Source organism: Thermobia domestica, chromosome 16 (assembly GCF_964235325.1).
Source record: "Thermobia domestica chromosome 16, izTheDome1.hap1.1, whole genome shotgun sequence".
NCBI classification, from domain to species: Eukaryota; Metazoa; Arthropoda; class Insecta; order Zygentoma; family Lepismatidae; genus Thermobia; species Thermobia domestica.
The window spans coordinates 30,393,668-30,414,527 of NC_137469.1; the positions used below are offsets into that span (position 1 = coordinate 30,393,668).

The 20,860-nt window shown below is 38.2% G+C and overlaps 1 protein-coding gene across 2 annotated transcripts in view; it reads right to left on the reverse strand.

Moving 5' to 3' along the window:
* Nucleotides 1–2,395: 2,395 nt before the first annotated feature.
* The window catches only part of mRF1 (mitochondrial translation release factor 1), a 35,137-nt gene continuing 16,672 nt past the window's right edge, over nt 2,396–20,860 (reverse strand). For both annotated transcript variants that reach the window (XM_081742236.1, XM_081742237.1), the window contains 5 exons: nt 17,827–18,010; nt 13,230–13,393; nt 9,429–9,546; nt 6,842–6,978; nt 2,396–2,650 (listed from right to left, as the gene is read on the reverse strand). In XM_081742236.1, coding sequence (XP_081598362.1) covers nt 2,450–2,650; nt 6,842–6,978; nt 9,429–9,546; nt 13,230–13,393; nt 17,827–18,010 — 804 coding nt within the window. In that variant the 3' untranslated portion in view covers nt 2,396–2,449. The remainder of the gene's footprint in view (nt 2,651–6,841; nt 6,979–9,428; nt 9,547–13,229; nt 13,394–17,826; nt 18,011–20,860) is intronic.

A 20,860-nucleotide genomic window follows, 5' to 3' on the forward strand; every position in this document is an offset into this window, starting at 1 on the left:
ATGAAAAGTACTGATTTTAAAAGTACCCTGTAAAATCATTATCAAATTATATTCTTACAATTAGACAGTTATTGACATGCAACAATCATTTTGGACATGAGTGTACCTTACCCTGGAGTCCCGCCAGGGACGCCCGGATTGTTAAACAACAAATTTTTCTGTTTTTCGCATATTTGACTCGAATATCCAATATGAATTCAGTCGAAGGTTTTGGACTAGCTGAACCTTTGTTTCTAGGTAATAACTGGGTCCAGGATTTTTGGCGGAATAAAAGTACTAAAATTGGCAGGTGAAAAGGTGAAGAAAAAAAGTTTTTGGTGGAATGACTACATCGCAAACATAATTTTAATATTTTGGTACCAAATTCTATGCGTCTTCATGTTTGGTCACTTGAAAAATATGTCTTTAAGTGAACATCGAAAAATGTAAATGAAAACCACAATTTGACATTCGATTTGTTGACATTTCATAGCGTGGAAGAGTGAAATAGAAATGAGTTGAATTTTACAACGTTCATCAACTCACTGTTGGAAAATGTCAATTTGCTCTCTTGGTTTGCCAGAAGTATTTCAGACTGCGAGAAGAAGAGTCTAATGTCTAGACACATCAAGGGAATATACCGTGCTTTCACGGCAACCTCCAGGTTCTTCACATTAGTTGAATCTCCAACTATGAAGAGTTTCTTTTTTCTTTCTTTCTTTGCCAAACCACTTTTAAAAGTTTGAATTTTGCTGATTTCTTTAAAACTATCTTTTGCAGCTTGAAAGAAACCTTTTATGTTCCATCATGATTTTACTCGCTTTAGTCGGGAGTAGTAAAATTTCATAATTTCAGCAAGTTTTTATATTGTCGTATTAGTGCTTAAATTCTCTGCAACCTACGAGACCCCGGGAAACTTTTTCATTTCTTTACTTCATGCCTTTTTGAACTTATGTTTCAATATCTTTTTAACTGTGCTATGACATATTTTACTAAAAAGTACGTGCATTGTTGTAAACACTAGCGCAAATCCCGGATGATGAGGGGGCATGTCCTCCAATCTTGGAACTAGGGGACTGTCCTCCCAATAATCTGATTTGAAATGTGTTTTGGGGAGACAAACGTGATGATTTGTGTCCGACTGCCACAAAGTAAAGCGAGATGAAATTGATGTCCCTTGGCTTGTTTCATTTTTAAAAAGAATCGTATTCGTTAATATTTCCAACTGAACTTCGTGTCCTGGCACATTTAGGTCAGATCAATCTGTATTAATTCCGCTCCCGCTACTTGGACGCAAATTGCAATAAGTGGCAGAAAAGGGTATGTTCCTCTCTTCATGATGGAAAATTGTCTCAGCTCTAGATAGGGCACAAATTCCGGGGAAATGGGGGAACATGTACCCCCAATATTGGAACTGGGGGACTCTCTTCAATAATCCGATTTGAAAAAGTAGTAATGGCCTGACTTGGTCTCACTTTGGACTTTGACTCCGACCTTTGTGACGTCATAGGTCAAAGACCTTGGCCTGGGGTCAATGACCTAGGCGTACTTAGGACCACTCCCTCTAGATTTTGGCAGGGGACCTTGGCCCACTCCCTAAATTTTGGCAGGGGTACATAGGACCATCCCTTAAATTTTGGAAATTACCAAATCTAAAAATTTGGTATGATAGCCTAGGACCATGGTATGTATCACTATTAGTATTGAGGGTCTATCTCTTACCTTTCATGGGTAAAAAATTGCCAAAAAGTCAAATTTCGGCCAAGTGGGGCAATTACTACTGAAAAGTACTTTTTGGGGATAAGTGTGATGATTTGTGTACTTCATCTACATCGCCTGCTATATAATATACAACAGGTTCACCTCAGAAATCAGATTTATCTACTATAATATGAGTCTCATCTTCCCCTCCCCCAAACCGACCGCATCCCAATGTTAAAGACAACTCTGCTCCTCTGATCCTCCACAGCATTATTTTTCACCTTCATAAATATTTTGAAGATCGCATAAAAATTGTGGTAACGGTCATACCTGTCTCCCTGCAATGTTGAAGACAGATTTGCGTCGATGGTTGTAGATAATGTAAGGACGCAATAAATGAACATTAATACTGGGGGGGGGGGGGTTAAGAAAGAACTGAGGCATATACTGGTACAATGTGCACGCATAACGCATGAAAGCTTAATATTTGGTGAGAATTTCTTGATTGGGTGGAGAAGGTTCCTTTGTATTGGAAGTTGATAGTCATAAATTTCGAGTTTGTATCATCAAAAGTCATGTACTAACTTGACAGCATTGTTGCAGCATCCTCCCCCCTCCTCCACACACACACACAACACCAAATTCTATGATTTGGTGAGGCACCAAAAAATCCGGGTCCAATTAATAACAGCACCAAACAATAACAATCTACAGATTTTATAAAGTAATAATGAAATTAGTTTATTAACTGCTATATTGATTATCAAAACTACGTAATATTGTCAACAAGCTGTGTTAAATAGTCTTTTCTAGCTTTCTCGTCCAACCGAGAGATCATTTGATCCAGTAATACACCTCCATCGAGGAACTCATGGATACTATGTTGGTTTTCAGACAGCCTATGATCTGTGATACGATCTTGGTTAAAATTATACGTTCGAATTTTCTCTGCTCGTGAACTCGAACCAATCTGTGAAGAGAAATAAGAATTACAATTAATATGTACAGATGTAAACGGAAGATATATATATATATATATATATATATATATATATATACAGGGTGTCCCAGGAGGAAGGGGCAATATTTTGGGAAATGGTAGTATGGGTGATTCTAAGCAAAAAAGTTCATATGAACATAGGTCCTAATCTCAACGGTTTGAGAGCTACATGTTGTGAACCATTTTTGATTTGACTGTATTCACTCTACAGAGGTAAGACATAGTGAATTTCAAAGATGATGGAATGGTTTTTCGAATGGTATGCAACATGTGACAGTAGTATCTTTGCAAGGGGAGCTATTAAGGGAAATTTGGGAGAGTTAAGGTTATTTAAATAAATTGGATGGCAACACTGATTCCCAAATATCCGTCAATAACTTCTTTTCCAAAGACACCACTGCCACATATTGCATACCGTTGGAAAGGCCATATCATCATCTTTCAAATCCGCTGTTTTACCTCTGTAGAATAACTACAGGGTGAGCAATAAAGTCAAAAATGTTTCACAACCTGTAGCTCTCAAACCGTTGAGATTAGGATCCATGTTCATATGAACTTTTCTGCTTAGAATCACCCATACTACCATTTTCCGAAGTATTACCCCTTCCTCCTGGGACACCCTGTATATTGAAAACAAAAAACAACGTATTTAGACCCCGCAGATATTGACTTCGATGAATAGCACAAAAACAACGTAGACAAACATTTTATTCATTAGAGGAGGGGGGTAAGGAACTTTCACAAGTAAGTTCACCATATTGCGAAACTAAGGTAAAGTTTCAAATGATGCAAATCAATGCTGAAACTTTAAGCCTAGCTTCTCACGTCTCCATTAAACCGCAACAAATCAAATTAGCATTGAAACCGGAGATAACAGATCAACGAGTATAACTTCAGGTTGTAATGACGAATATAGTCAGACATACGTGGTGAAAACTGTTCCTCGATATTTCTTACAATTTTTTTTTTTACTGTATAGGAATTAATATTGGAACCAGAAGCTGTACTTGATTTTACTACTTCCTGTTTCAGTAGAAAAATAAAAGCTAAGATTAAATCAATTCTTAGTAGTCTGAATCTATGTTAAAAAACTTGTGTGCTCCTTGCCTAGTACAATCGTTTTCTCTCCAAGGGAATCAATATTGAAGCCAGAAGTTGTAGTAGATTTCTGTAACTTGTGATTGCAACGAAAGAATTAAGTACGATACGAAACCTATTTTTGTAGTTCTGAATCCATTTATATATATATACGTATATATATAAACCGTTTCTGGCTTTCTAATACCGTTTATGGCGATCAGTGTTGACCAGGGCCGTGCCGTGAAGGGGGCGAGGGGGCGACGGTCCCCGGGCGCCGAAGTAAGGGGGGGCGAAAAATCGGGAGAAAAAGGGGCAAAAGAAAAGGAAAAATTACTTGGAATATATGTATGGGGGCGCCGTCGTATATTCTCGCCCCGGGCGCTGATTTTCCACGGCACGGCACTGGTGTTGACAAGATGGAAATCATACATTTTCAGCATTTTCGGTTTGAATAGACATAAGGGTCGAAAAGAAAATATTTACAAGGTGATGAATCCATATCAAAAAGCCACTTCTTGCTAGCTGTTACTGTTTTGGCTCTATGGCTATCAATACTGAAAACGGAAGTACACAGTAATCAAAAAAGTTCCTGCCGTTCTAGAGCAATGATAAACAAAGAGCAATACGGTGGACGGTTCAGGTATCGAAGTAATCTCCATCAGTATCCCTGAGCTCCTCCGTGGCTAAGCGGTTAGCGTACGCGCCTTTGGCGTGGGAGACCCGGGTTCGATTCCCGGCGCGAGATCATGTGGTTCGGATTCCACGTTAATCAGTAGGTCCACGTCTCATATACCCTCGCTGCTGAACGGGACGTAAAACTCAAAATCAATCAATCAATCCATCAGTATCCCACCCTTTTGCCAACGTTCCTGCAGATCCATAATACCTTGGTGATAAAACTCGGTGGTCATGGATGCAAAGTCGTCCATGAATGCGTTCCGCAAGTCTCCCTCATTTACGAAGGATCTCCCACGGAGGTGGTTGTCGAGAATTATGAAATAGGTGGTAATCTGTTGGTGCACGGTCCGGTAAATATGGTGCATGGCACAGCATCTCCCAGCTAAGTTATTGACGGGTCTCTCGGGTCCTCTTTGTCACATGTAGTTTAGCATTATAGTGCAGAAACAGTGAGAACGCATTATTGTAATTTCTAATCCTTGCGATTCACCAATGCCGGCTCCTTATGCCTCTAAGCACGATGCAGCCATTGCAGCTGCTGAGAGTAAAGATCAACAGTGATGGCCTGATCAGGTGGAAGGAGCTTGTAATGCACCATTTACCGACAATTCCACTATAAAGAAGGCATAGCATTCCATAGGTGCAAAGTAGTCTTGAGGTGTGAGAAATAGAGTCACGTGGCGACAATGTCTGGTACGTTTGGAAGTGTCATAGAGAACCCCCTATTAATCACCAGTGAGCAAGAGATCACCAGTGAGCAAGAGATCAAAGACAGATATATTCAGGTGGTGAGTGAGTAATGACAAACAGATTGTCACTCGCTGTTCCTTTATGGGTGCCGACAATGTGTGGGGTACACATCGGTTTAACTGGTATGACTTCTCTATTTCATGCAAGCGCAGTCTGTTTCAGCGAAAACATCGAACCTTCCCACAAGTTCGCCACACGTTAGACCACTGTCTTCCTCGATCGCTGTTTTCAGGGCCTCGTTATCCAACACATGAGTCGTTCACTGCGAGGTTCATACGAAAGGCTCACATTTCTCGAACAGAATTTCTGGAACAATGCCTGGCGGTGCGTTCCTTCACAGTATTCTCCTCAAATGCATTGAGTTGCTTTTGAGTTTCAACGGCGAGGCTATATGAGACGGGATCTACTGATTAACTTGGAATCCGAACCACATGAGCTTCCGCCAGGAATCGAACCCGGGTCTCCCATGCCAAAGGTGCGTACGTTAACCACTTAGCCACGAAGGAGCTCTTTCTCCTCAAATGCCTGGCATATGCGGCGACTTGATGCGGCAACTAACAGGTTCACTTTAAAGTCACACAAGAACAAGCTGCTTTGACTCCTCCATTTCTCTTCGACACTGGATGAGTTATGACTACTGTATGTGTGCAACGTGCCTGTATTATTGAAAGTCAATGGTCAGACTAACTCCCGTCGCGTGGTCGGCACGTGCGTCATTTCGTTTCCTCTCTGTAAGCTCATGATTAAAGGGGCGTCAAAAACGGTAAGAACTTTTTTGGTTACCTTACAGTAGTAAATTTCTGTCATTTTAGTAGAGGGACAAGAATACAGATGGAATCTTATTCGTGGGACGCTGAATCAATTCAAAAATGAAAAAAAAAAATGTCGCTGTGTATTACCGTTTTTCTATAGTATAATCCAGTGTTTTCCAACCTTTCTTCACTCACAATACACCTTATTTAACGCTTACGACATCGCGATACATTGTTTGATTTTTTACAAATGGTATTAGTGTAAGACTATAAGTTTCTATAAAATAGTGGCTCTAAGTAGTACTAACCCCCAATTGAATACATTATTGATACCGCTGAAACATTAACTGGTACAGCCTATTTCAAAAGTGACTTTACGTAATTATTACATGCTTCATGATTTTTAAATTCTAACATTTAGCAACAAACTGAACGGGACTGTGACACATCAGTGTGTCGCGACACAGCGGTTGGGAACTACTAGTATAATCAACATTAAAACCGGAAATGGTTGATTTCTTCCACTTTTAGTTTGACTGGATTATGGTTTGGCGCCACTTTAAGCAGCGAGGCTATATGAGACGTGGACCTTCAGCTTAACGTCGGATCCGAACCATGAGCTCCCGCCGGGAATCGAACCTGAGTCTCGCGCCGAGGGCGCGTACGTTAACCATATAACCACGAGTGGAACCTATTCTTGAGATGCTGAATTGATGCCAAATAAAGAGCTCGTTCTCTCTTACTGTTTTTGGTCCCTTTAATTTTGTGAGAGGCGGAGGGACATAACTGTTCTAGAAGACTATATATATTTTGGAAGTCTTACAAGTAATACAATTGAATGAATGACAATGGTACTATCTACACTAAAAAAAAAAAAAAAAAAAGATACTGTAACACAAACCTGTGATTTCCTTTTAGTTTTTACTTGTGCTTCTTGTTCTTCGAGTTGTAGCTGGTAAATCTTAGTTCTGAGCTTCATTAAAGCTATTGCTCGGTTTCTTTGTTGAGATCTTTCAGTCTGACATTCGACAACAATTCCTTAAAAAAAAATGAAAATAAATTGCGCACACTTTTATACTAAAATCAAATTAAGTATGTGTAATATTTATTAGTCTAGAGACGGCTTGAAATCGTTTATCTTGATAGAGTGCTATAGAATGCTGGAATGGAATGGAAGGTTCGAAGACTAATTTAATGTATTTTAATATCTTACACATGGTCAATATTTCTAAACACCAATACGTGCTTCTTATTTGTAAATAAAACCACGTACTCTCTTACCAGAACTACTACAAACAAGGACACGACAGCCATCATCATCAGGTCATGTGACAGAAGAGGAACACTAGCGCCACCGCTGTTGAGAAGAGGGTATTAAACAATCTGTAAGGTCTTTATCGGCATTAGCTTTGGTTGATCTATTAATCTCTTAGCTTTCTGAAGCTCTAATAGATCTAATCCTAACGTCTTAGCTTGCTTGGAGCTCTGAGGTCTCCTTCCCACTTAGCTTGCCTGAAGCTATGTGGAAACTCATCCACTCCCTTAGCTTGCTTGGATCACTGGGAGAACCGAAACGTAACCATCTAGCTTGCATGGCGCTCTATGGTATCCTTCCCCTAGCTGCTTGGACCTTGGAACACCTATTTATCCAGACAAACTACATAGAGAACATTGTATTGGTCTTCGAGCCACAATTATAGTGACATTGTGTGTTGTATTTGTATAAAACAAGAATTTTATAATACAAATTGTAGGAGAAAACCAAATCCCGTGTGGTAAATTGCTCTACCTTATCAAGGTAATGTTACAATATACACTAGACATAATGTTGTGCAAAATATGTGAACGACTGATGACTATGACAAAGGTAGTGGTGTACAGTAGAGTATAGTAAGAGATTGTCTGGGTTCGTCAACGGCTAGGTCTTTTTACACTCATACAAAGACCTGATTTAATCATAAAAACAAATGAAACATAAAATCCACAATAAAACTAGAAATAAGTTAATTAAAATACAAGAAAAACAAAAACATGCACATACGAGCTAAAACTAGATTGCATGCAAAAGCTCAAGCTCTTTTAAAAATAGCAGCAGGCCAGCGAGAAAATGTGTGTCGGCATCAAGGAGCAAATTCAGGTCTTCAGGAAGCTTGTAACGTTGTCGATGCCGAAATAGAGCGGAACAATCGACAAGAAGATGACGAATAGATAAAAGGTCCCTACAAAAAACGCATTCTAGAACTGCAACTCTACGTAAAAGATATGCATGCGTCAAATGACTGTGTCCAATACACAGTCGAATTAAAATTATTTCTTCGCGACGAGACTGTTGAGAACTAGAGGTCCAGACGCCTAAACATGGTTCAATGGCATGTACAAGATCACATTCCGACTGTCATTGTTGGAGAAGACGAAATGTGAACACTGGGTAAATATCAGTGCAAGGGAGTGGCGTCACTACTGCAACTCCATGAAGAGCTGCATCCTTGGCCACAGAATCCGACTGCTCATTACCAAGAATGCCTACATGGCTAGGAATCCAACAAAATTAGACAACTGAGCCGGCATCAAGTAGGGAATGGCATTTTAACAAAATACGCTGAATCAGAGGATGCCTAGTGTAAACATTACTAAGGCTGATAAGAGCACTCTTGGAATCAGACAGGATTAGAATACGGGCATGAACATGCAGGACAACATGTAGCGTCCTTGCGCGCGGATGTGTCGGTGAGAATCTCACGAGGTTTACCTGAGGTTGCATAACTGAGCATTGGAAATGTGGTAATAGAAATCAGTGCTGTGTTACATGTGTCGTTATCAACTGTTAACAGGGTTATAATGTAATTCAAACGGAGAGAGCGGGGGAAGACTCAAAAAGCTGTGGGTAGAAGTGCATAATTTCAGAGATAGGGCCGTTAAAAAGCGTGGAAAAATAAATTGCAATACTCGTTATTTCGAACACGAGGTACTATGAAGCGACAGTTCATATCGCCGTAAAGGAAGTCACAAATACGCCATCCAAAAAATCATATTTCAGCAATGTGCAATGGTGCCCAAGAGATTCCCCACAGAGCATGATTCCCAGTCATGCTTCCAATAGACTTCCTACTTATCAACGGACTCACACCAGATACGCATCCCCAGATTAAAGGTGGGTCCAAATTCGGCAAAAAGTAAGCCTTGACCACAGTGAACACGAAATGCATCGGGAGAAGTTTGGAAATGTTAGGACCGCCAGCTCTGTGGTTTCGTGTGTTCTGAATAACACATGCTGCGGTATTTTTTCACACATTGGACGGCCCTAGCTCCGAAATTATCCACTTTTCTCTACATGCCTACATGAACTTTCTTTTCTTATTTGTATATGAGGAACCATCTCTTAAAAATTTGTCGATATAATCCATTAATCCATTAACCCTACTATAAATACAATCTATAATTCAACATTTACACTGAAGTGGTACTAATACATAAAAACCTGTTTGTACCTGATGGAATGTGTGTCATTCTTACGGCGCTATCAGTAGTATTCACATGTTGCCCTCCTGCTCCACTCGCTCTCTTTGTCTCTATTTTTAAGTCCTTAGGTTTTATTACCACATCTACCTGAAAGAAACAGTATATTAAATGAAAATAATACAGTACACTGCCGACTACCCGGTCTAATTTGGAGCAAGGGCTGGTTGGATAACCAAAAGCTGGATAAGTTGGAGTTCAATGATTACACAATTATTGCCCTGTTCATACCTTTAAGAACAAAACTGTTAAACCAAAAAACGCTCTTAATCATATTTTCTGACCTCTTAATGCAGGCTACTACTTTGTAGATGTTTGTTAGTACTACACTGTATTGTACGTTTTAAGAATGTATTACAGGAAAAAAAAAAAGTTTAAGAATACACATATTATACACATTGTAAGACAAATTTTATAATGTCTAACTTAATTGCAGTAAGTATAGAATGATGTACACTGTACAAACATACAAAATCTTCACTCGTTGTCCTATGTACAGGTTTTGAATGAGTCTTCATCTCTCCAGTTGACTCCGATTTCTTTAAGTATTTTCAGAAGTTTCGTCCAATTGACTCGGTCGAAAGTTTTTCGCCAGTCGATGAAGCACAAACACATTTCTTCCTTTACATCAAGAATTCTTTCTGATATAATTCTCATCAATCCAATAGCATCTCTGGTGCCTTTTTCTTTCAGGAATCCAAATTGATCTTCTTCTAACCTCTCATCTATCTTGCTTTCCAGCCACCTGTTCAGTATGCGTGTAATGATCTTTCCAGCGTGGGAAATCAGGCTAATGGTTCTGTGATCACTGCACTTCTTTGCTTGCTTTTTCTTGGGCAATGCAATTATTATAACATCAAGAAAATCCTTTGGCTATTTTCCACTCAGGTAGATCTTGTTAATAAGTGAAGTCAGTACCTTCATTGCATTGTTTCCTAATTCCTTGAGCAAATCTACTGGTATGTCATCGTCTCCAGTGGCCTTTCTCCTTCGCATGTCTTTGATTGCTTGTACTACTTCACTTTTCAATATACTGGGTCCTTTTTCATCATCATCCACCTCTTCCTCTGCTTCGATCGCAATATCTGGGGTGGTTCTTCTGATCATACAGATCTTTTATGTACTCCTCCCAAATTCTAAGGATTCTTTGATGGTCAGTGGTTACATTACCTTGTTGATCTTCGATGCCGAACGTTCGTATACTTTTGTTAGCTCTTCCTCCTAATTCTTGTGCTTTATGGTACATCAGATTATATCTGCCGTGCCGCTGAAGTTCCATTAGTTCTTCACATATCTGCTCCATGTACATTTCCTTGGCTTTATCCGTTTCTCTTCTCAATTCTTATTCAGCCTTCTGTATTCATTGATGTCCGTGTTTTTTGCCCTTCTCTCTCTCTCTCTCTCTCTCTCTCTCTCTATATATATATATATATATATATATATATATATATATATATATATATACAGTGGCGGATCCAGGATATGATCAAGGGAGGGGCTAAACCATAGTCTGCCGTTTTATCCAGTGTGAAGCAGGATTGAAGCCCATTTTATCCAGTGTAAACCTGAGCGTCAAGGGGGGGGGTATAGCGCCTCCCTTGGGTTCGCCACTGTATATATATATACATATATATAAAATGACGGTGACTATGTTTGTGACTTTGCACCGCTTAAACCACCCAATCAATCTCGATCAAATTTTAACATAGATGAGGTTCGGGCCTGGGAGTGTTATTATTTCACATTGACGGTATAACGTAGAGGAAGGGGAGATATTTAAAAATGATTGAATATGGCCAACATTAGTGCCGAATCCACAGTTTTCGGGGTCGTTGAGATGAACAATGACACTTCCGATGCCGTTTAAATCCACATTCATTCCCGTAATTTGAGGGACGGGATATATATATATAATGACGGTGACTATGTTTGTGACTTTGCACCGCTTAAACCACCCAACCATCTCGATCAAATTTTAACATAGATGAGGTTCGGGCCTGGGAGTGTTATTATTTCACATTGACGGTATAACGTAGAGGAAGGGAAGATATTTAAAAATGATTGAAAATGGCCAACATTAGTGCCGAATCCACAGTTTTCGGGGTCGTTGAGATGAACAATGACACTTCCGATACCGTTTAAATCCAAATTCAGCCCCGTAACTTGGGGGACGGGATATATATATATATATATATATATATAACAAAGTTGTGCATTTAAAGTTTTTTATTTCAACCCAGCGAAGAGGGTAATCAACGCTAGTTCTTAAACAAAAGATATAAGTTTTAATTCACTGTTCATTGATAAATGACTACACAAATACGATACAGTACTCCTAGGTCCTTGATAGGTACCTGCTTTTCTTTGGTAAAGTCATGTTTTTACGATTATGTTAGAAGTCGAGTTGATCAATTTAATTACAGTGTTTTTTTTTTTTTTTTATCTAGGTCGGATAGTACAGAGGCCGAATAGTTGAGTCTACTGTACCTGGAATTTTAACATTGTTGACAAGGTAACCATAATAAGTACACACAGGAATAAATTATATAAGTAGTTAATTGATTCTAAGGAAAGTCCACGTTATGGAAAAAAAAAAACATTATTCAAGTTTTTACAATGAGTTTAAAGTGGATTTGCTCATCACAAAAAATTTAGAAGAAACATCTTTATTTATATATATATATATATATATATATATATATATATATATATATATATATATATATAAGCCCATTTTGAATAATTTTTATTTGATGGCGCCAATCGGTACAGGACCACATGAGGTTTCTGGATGTATATACATTTGTAACAGAAAAGTTTTCAGTCCCATGTAAAACATTTTGTTGAAAGCATAGAAGATACAAGAACTATGAATGTCTCAACATTTAAAAAGGCGATATTTCAAAAGTATGAAAGTATGAATTGAATTATTATTCTCCCGTACTCTTCATATATCCACATGTTTATTATTTTCATAAAACTTAATAACAGAGGAAATTCTTTCAAAGGTATACAAGTTATAAAAATAAATAAATAAAATAAACAAAATAATACGTACAGTACTTTTTTAATTGTAACTAAAAAAATCAAATCTTTCAACTTCAGTCCTAAGATTGTGCCCTGTAGGCCAAAGAAAACGGATGAGCAATAAAAGTGGATCATTACAAAGTGAACTGATGGAAGAAGAAAGTGGAAGGAAATGGGAAAACCTCGAGACAACCCACGGACACGATGTTGTCCGCCACAAACTCACATGGACTGGGACTCAACTAGAGACCCATCGAACCTGAGAAAAGTCCTCTACCTCTGAGCCACCGTCTCCCATTCTTCAATTGTAGATATCGTCCAATCCGAGCAAAAATTCGACTCAAACAGTGTTACCATCTATACATACATATCTCCTATTTACTCCTTGTATTTGGATATTTTTTTAAAAATTTGAATTGGCAATCCTTTTTTCAATATGTAAATATGTTACAATACAAAAACAAAACGCATTACGTAAGGTATTCTTGTACCTAACTCATAAAACCTGGATCTAATACCGTTCCCTTTCAATCATAAACTTCCCTTCCATTAATAGTTGTATAAATGACAATTATGAATCTATTATTAAGAGAGATGATGATTTTTTCACAGCGGACAAACGATCACAGAATTAGAACTGGATTTTTTATTTATTTATTTCAAATCACACATACAAACTGTAGCCAATTTACAACAATAACAGCATCAGACAAAAGGAAATTGATAAGTGAAGGAAATTAACTAACCTCTGTTGGCCGCGGCAAAATCGCAACAGCAACTGTGCTAGTATGCATTCGTCCGGATTTTTCAGTCTTAGGAACCCTCTGAACTCTATGAACACCTGCTTCGTATTTCAAGTGAGAATATACTTGAGTTCCCGTCACTGCAATACTGGCATGTCGCAAACCACCTACAAAAGCAAATGTAAACCTAAGTACCTTACAGGTTCATTGCCAGGAACACAAAAGCCCACCTTTGGATCCTATCTGGTATCAATGTAATACCGCAAGAATGTTATTATCCCAGCCTTCTTTATATTCATACACTGTTCTCTTAGCCTACCCACTGATATCTTTCCACGAGGTTTCCTTATTAAAGAAAATTGGTGTTAAATAACGATAATTCTAGGGTATTTTCGGATCGTTTGTAGGAACTTTCTGCACTATATCCGAACCAAACCAACTTGGCGTAACACCTATTTGTGGGCCTAAGCCTGCTCCAGCGCCTACCGGCGAGCACGTGCTCAGGCGCATCAGGAGCTTTCTAGACTTAGTGATTGTCACGTCTGGTTTTCACGTGATTCCCCAGTTTGCCTCACGACGCTGGGTGGACGCCAAAAATTGGGAAGCACCGTCTGGGAACCGAACCAGGGTCCACGTAGGCTGTAACCAGTAGAATACGGTGTTCCCACTTTACCCGATATTACGATTTTAAATTATTTCATTTCCACTAAATACAAGTGTTTGAGACAATATTAGAACAGCAAAGAGAAAAATCTGGACTGCAAAGCCCGCGGGAACTTGAATGCTGTTCTGCTTGTGGACAAAATGCTCTACACTTGAGTTATCATAGACAGATCGGTTTCCTGCGTTGGCTCCTTACTCTTGCAGTTTCATTTAATAATGTACCTTCGGGAAACCAGAGAGTTTGAGTTCCTGCTATTTCACTGACATGAATTTTAACACCAACACTTGTTTAGCGCTATACCTCGGAGCTAGAGCGCTTGTTTATCTTTAGTGCCAGTGGTCTTTGGTTCGATACCAGGGCATGAGAGCGTGTGGTAGACGATATCGTGTCTGTGAGTTCTTTTCAATCTTTTTATTCCACCAATTCTTCCATTATTATATCTCTTCTGTATTTCATAGGTAAAAGGTCGGGTATTCACCTTCAAAAATGAGTTTTTTTTTTTAATTGGTCTACATGTAACTTTATGCGCTTTGTAGTGGTATGAAACGTCAAGTCCACATCCTCATAGTTGTGAATATAACGAGTGATTAAAGGTCCCAGCGCGAGGCAAGCGTGCCAGGCCCATCTGATATAGTTCTAAGACACCACCATTTTTTTTTTTTTTTTTTAAATCACAAACTTTATCGAAATTTTGTAATATTTTAAACAACTTTTCCGATTCTTGATTGAATGGATCTTATATGTACAAAACTTCATCATTATAAATAGTGTTTTCGTTTGTAGTGCGTAAGAGCAAAGGATGAACTACAAACGAAGGAATGTTATTCGGGTCCCACGTTAAACTGAAGTTTCATTCACATCTCTTGTAACATAGATACTAAAAAATAGGCCCTGAGTATCTACGACACCTACATCTTTTAGCCAATTGATTTACATGGGAAATTATTTCAGTTTTCTTTCAAATAAACTAGAACTTTAAATATGTGATTTTAGTGACGTCTTCTCAAAGTTGAGTTAAATGTTTCTTGGGTTTTCAAAACGAATTTGCATTGTAGATAAATTTAACCTTAGACAGCATATGTGAGGTCTATAAGACCCCAAGAAGGATTTACACAGGCGGCGCATGCGCTTTCCGTAAGTGATATAAATGTAACAACTGTGTAGAGAATAAAAGTAATTTTCATTATACAGAACAAAATTTAATTTTCACAAGGTAAAGAACATTTAAATGAATCTGAAGAAGGAATCAGTAAAATTCCAGCTCAGTCAATTTCAAAGAAAACAGAAAAAAATAACTTCCCCATATAAATCAATAGACCAAAATTAGATACGAGGATTTGCTAGAAAAGTTTCTGTAAACTACCACTAACAGTAGCGGTAGTGTTTCGCTATTATAAAATTTACCAGATGTGGATGGACGACCTTCACGAAATTTATCACTGAGAAATATGTGACCACGCTGAATTTGGAAAACCAATTATGCACGTTGCTGTTTGGGTGGTACTTCATCCCTAAAAAGTAAAATGAAGTCGCTCGATGCATTGTTTCAGTGTTAAACTACATATGAAATCATAAAAAAATCATTGCCCAAAAGTGTTCAAGAAATTTCCATTTCTCACACAAAACTACTTCTTCAAACTGCTGTGAGAAATAAACGAATAGGCTTAAACGAACAACTAAAAATAATTTACACAGAGAAGCGTCTATACTTCCGAATTTTATAGTAGCGGAACACTAGCACTATTGTTAGTACCCAGACAGCACAATGCACGTACAGTACCCGTATAGTAAATGTACAATTGCACGGATGCAACATGTGCATCATCTGTATAAATGCACGCCTGTACATGTGATGCACATAAGCGTCACAGGTCCTATTCAACATCTTCACGTGCGCAGTACATGTGCAATGCACACGTCCTGCACAAGTGATTTGCACCTACCGCACAGTTGATTTACACGTAGCACGCAGGCCCGTATTTCTATATTGTGCGCCTCTGTGCTCTAATAACTTGCTGCCCCTGCACCCACAAAGTTTGCTCCCCCCCCCCCTCTTCCCGAAAACGTCCAATATTAGAGTTGAATTCACAGTTTTTGAAGTCGCTGAGATGAATAGTGATAGTTTTAATTCAATTCAATTTCAAGGTCATAATCTATTCCACAAGGAGGGGGGGGGGGGGACGAGATTTTAAAAGTAATCGAAAATAACAGATGTTAGTATTGAATTCATAGTTTTTGAGGTCGCTGAGTTTAACGGTATCAGTTTTAATGATCAAGTACATCCTCACCCCGTGGGGTAGAGGTGGGAGAAGATGACTTTTTAAAAAAATAATCAGATAAGCTATCTAATTAGTAACTACTGTGATTAGAGCGAATTAAAACCATTAACATATTTTCTCGCGCTTGCGCGGCACTCTGCAGGTTGCTAGTTTTAAATACTACTTTTTTGTGAATCTTAAAAAAATATCCAAAATTTTTGCCGCCCCTAAATTCTGCCGCCCTGTGCTCGAGCACAGAATAGCACTTACCTAAATACGGGCCTGGTAGCACGTATTCGATTTACATGTAGTGCACAGGTGATTTACATGTAGCATACATATGATTTATACGTAGTACCCAGGTTATTTACATGTAGGACAGAGATGATTTACAGTAGTACATAGGTGATTTACACGCAGTATCCAGATGAGTTGCATGTAGGACACAGGTGATTTCCTCGTAGTGCAGAGGTGACGTAAAAGCATGTTCGAGATACAACGAAAAAAAAACAAAGTTTATATATTTGGTGCCTTACGCAGTAACACCATCTATAATACCAAAGACATCACCTTCCAAGTATATCAGAAGTAACTAATAATTGTCAGTGAGAATTTTACTTTTGGAGTTTATTATTTGCAATGAGCAAAGCTTTAGGTAGTATATTTGACATGTTTGCCAAGTAGCAAATACCGCAACATGTTCTGCTGTAATCGGTCACGAAAATAATTTTGTAAACCTATGAACTATCTGACAGTAGTTACATCAGTACAGTGCTGTTGTTGATCTTATATCCTAGCTCAGCGGACGTTACGGATTTTTACAGTAATTCAGCTGTCATTCGTCGAAAAGTCTCTATAACACCTCCTGGAGAAAACACGACAACTTTCAATTAAAAATACTATAGCCATATGGCATGTTTTAAATACTAGAAGAATGAAAGTAAAAGTATATATTTGCACGGTATTATGGATGTGTCATACACATGTGCAGTAGCCTATTTAAATGTGCTTCATCCACGCAAATTCACATGTGCACATGCACGACTTAATCACAGGTTATATACGTGTGTTTCATCCACGCAAATCCATATGTGTACATAACGGCTTAAGCACGGGTTATATAAATGTGTGCTTCATCCGTGTAAATGCACATGTGCACATGTACGGCTTAAGCACGGGTTATACAAATGTGTGCTTCATCCATGCAAATTCACATGTGCACATAACGGCTTAAGCACGGGTTATGTACGTGTGTTTCATCCACGCAAATGCACATGTGAACGGCTTAGGCACGTGCTATATAAATGTATGTTTCATCCATACAAATGCACATGTGCACATGCACGACTTAATCACGGGTTATATACGTGTGCATAACCCACGCAAATGCATATGTGACATACACGGGTTATGTATGTGTGCTTCATCCAGGCAAATTCACATGTAAGGCTTAAGCACGGGTTATGTATGTGTGCATCATCCACACAAATGCACATGTGCACATGTACGACTTTTGCATTTTATAGTGCATATGTGCCGTACACGTACGTGTTGTCTGGGAAGTAGTCTTGAGAAATTTTCCAGTGGCTCTCTATGACACAACTATTGACCACCACTAACCTTCAATCACTTACTTACACTAGTAAATAAATAAATAAATAAATAATAAAATGATTACCTATATCAGTTTCTTCATAATCTAATGCTTCCAAATCCCAGCCTTTGAAAGCAATATAATTACAATACATATGAAAAAGTTCTCCAGCAAATAGCATTGCCTCCTGTCCACCAACACCAGCTGAGATTTCCATAATTACATCGCTGTTATCTAGAGGATCAATGGGAACTAGAAGTTGTAATAACTAGCAAAGTAAAACAAAAGTTACATTTTTAGTACACTAAACTACATTAGGAAACTTAGTTTACATATCGATATGCATACTTTTGTAAATTGACAAGTAAGTATTCAATACCGTGCAATCAATTTTTAAAAAATGTTAATTCTCACCGTTTAATAACATTATATTCATACATTTAAGTACATTTTTATTAAGTACATTAAGTACATTTAAGTACATATCTTTATTATAAGCCATTTTAAATTATAAAATGTTACAGATTTTATTTCTACTCAACTATATGTACATAATGAAAAATAAATTTATTTCCTTTTCCTCATATATTTCACTCACTTCTCATACCGTGGGCATCGTCGGAGAAAAGAAATTATTTTGAATAAAACCTGAGCTTCTACTCCTTTTGCGCACAAATTATTATTATTATTATTATTATTATTATTATTATTATTATTATTATTCATGCAAGTAAGAACATTATTCTTTATATTGGACCACAAACTGTGCATAACATAAATTTGATGTTAAAACACTTGACAAAATACCAAGGGCTACTGAAAAGTTCATAGCCAAAACTAGAAGAATGCAGGTAGAATGATGAAGCTGTATAGTTTTAAAGAATACATATTTCTGGATGTACAAATACAAATTTTCATATAACGAAATTCTCACTGTTTTTCAGGGTGTGCTTGCCCAAGCAGCGAATTTCAGAACATCGAGATCAGAGCTGTCATCAAATTTTTATTCCAAGGAACGTCGACGAAGAAAATTGATGAGGAAATCAGTGAAACGCTACGGGACTTTCCTCCGTCATATGCAGTGATGAAGAAGTAGCTGGGACAGTTTAAACGTGGCGATTTCTCAACAGATGGTCTCCACGTGCGGGAAGACAAAAAATTGTGACTGTTCCCGAAATCGTGGATGAAATTCATGATATCATTCTTGAAAGTTGTAGAATCCCAGCAAAACGTGTGGCAGAGATCGTGAATATTTCCAGGGAATGCATCGGTAGCATAATTCATGACTTGGGCATCGCAAGGTTTCGGCAAAATTTGTTCCCAAAAATCTGTCAGCAGACCAAAAGCGTGAAGCAGTGAGAGCATCAAGGGAAGTCATCTCCCATTTTGACCGTAAATGTCGACCAATTTCTGTAACAAAAGTAACCATGGACGAAACATGTTTGTACCACTACGATCCTGAAACGAAACAATAGTCAATGGTGTGGCGGCACTCACGTTCCCCTCGCCCGAAGAAATTCAAGAGAGAGAAGTTGGCTGGGAAAGTCTTTGCACCATTTTTCTGGGATAAGGAAGGAGTCGTACACATAGACTACCAGCTCAAGGGTTAGACTGTTAACACAAAGTATTACTCTTCATTACGCACAAAACTGAAAGACAAATTGAAAGTCCAACGCTTCGGAAAACCGTAAAAAGTAATTCTGTTCTTCCAGAACGATGCTTCTCTCCGTCAAACTCGGCAAATGCAACTGACATTGCATAATCTAATGGTTCAATGTTTAGATCATCATCCTTATTCCCAGACCTAGCTCTGTTATTCTGTTATTTGTTCCCCAAACTCAAACAATACTTGAAGGTATAACAGTTTGGATCTGATAAGAAAGTGATTAGTGCTACGAAACATGGTGCAAGGAATAGTTTTCAGAATTTAACTGGTTTGCGAAATTGGAGCACCGTACAAGGAAGCGTATTAAACTTCGGGAGGAGTACGTAGAATAACTGTAAAATTTCATCATTCTACGTGCACTTTTTCTGGGTTGGGCTACGAACTTTTCAGTATCCCTTCGTATTACTACATCCGCACTACGAACACATGGACAATGTGCTTCTAACATCCAAGAGGAATAACGATGCCTCTTGTTCCTCATATATCCCCAACCCCTTATTCTGGCTTTCCAGACTGGAGTAGTTTGATTCCTCTTAAAGAGTACTTCCTAACTACCTTACAATGCCGCCTATAACTAAAAATTTTGTATTTCTACCGGGTGCACGTAGTCTTGGTTTTGATTCCCGGTGGAAGCGCATTGAAATTTCAACACATCACGGTGGTTTGGCCTGTACCTGAAACTGTAGGTGCATGTCTCATATAGCCTCCATACGGAAAAGTTAAACTTCAACAAATAAAGACCCCTTCCATTGCACATCATTCCTCTTATACTACAGAGCATTTGCAGACCATTTCTCGATTTGTGACTCCACTAAAAGCTTTTGAGTCTTATGCTCACTTAATCACTATCAAAACAAATCTATTAATACAAGGAATGTACAAACAATGAAAGACGAAGATTCCTGTTCTTTTGAGGCTCGTGGCACTCACGCAAATTAGAGTTAAATCTATTTACTTCAATCCACTCTAAGCCTCATGAGACAGCAGAGATTCCAAGAAGACTTGTTGAAAATCCCTGATGTAATTATAACACATGAAGATAACAAATGAACTGAGCAAGCGACAATGTGTTTCTTTGTCACAATATTCAACCTCCTAGGCTTTATTTAGTTATAGGTGCCGGTACGCTGGATCTCAGGTTCATAACGGTTAAAAAGCTGCATACCTTTCAGGGTAATAATAATAATAATAATAATAATAATAATAATAATAATAATAATAATAATAATAATAATAATAATAATCAGTAGCATATCACTGCCGTCTTGTAGTTAAAAACGCTGTATATATGTGTCGTCCTTCGGCAGAGTACACTTCAAGTGAAAAGCTCAATCCTAAATTGTAAAATTGGAAGGAGAAAAGGGTACTTCGGACTGCACCCGTGGCAAAAACAAAAGACTCATAGCTGGCTTGTATAAATACTTGAATGGAAATTTTCAAGTACTTATGCAC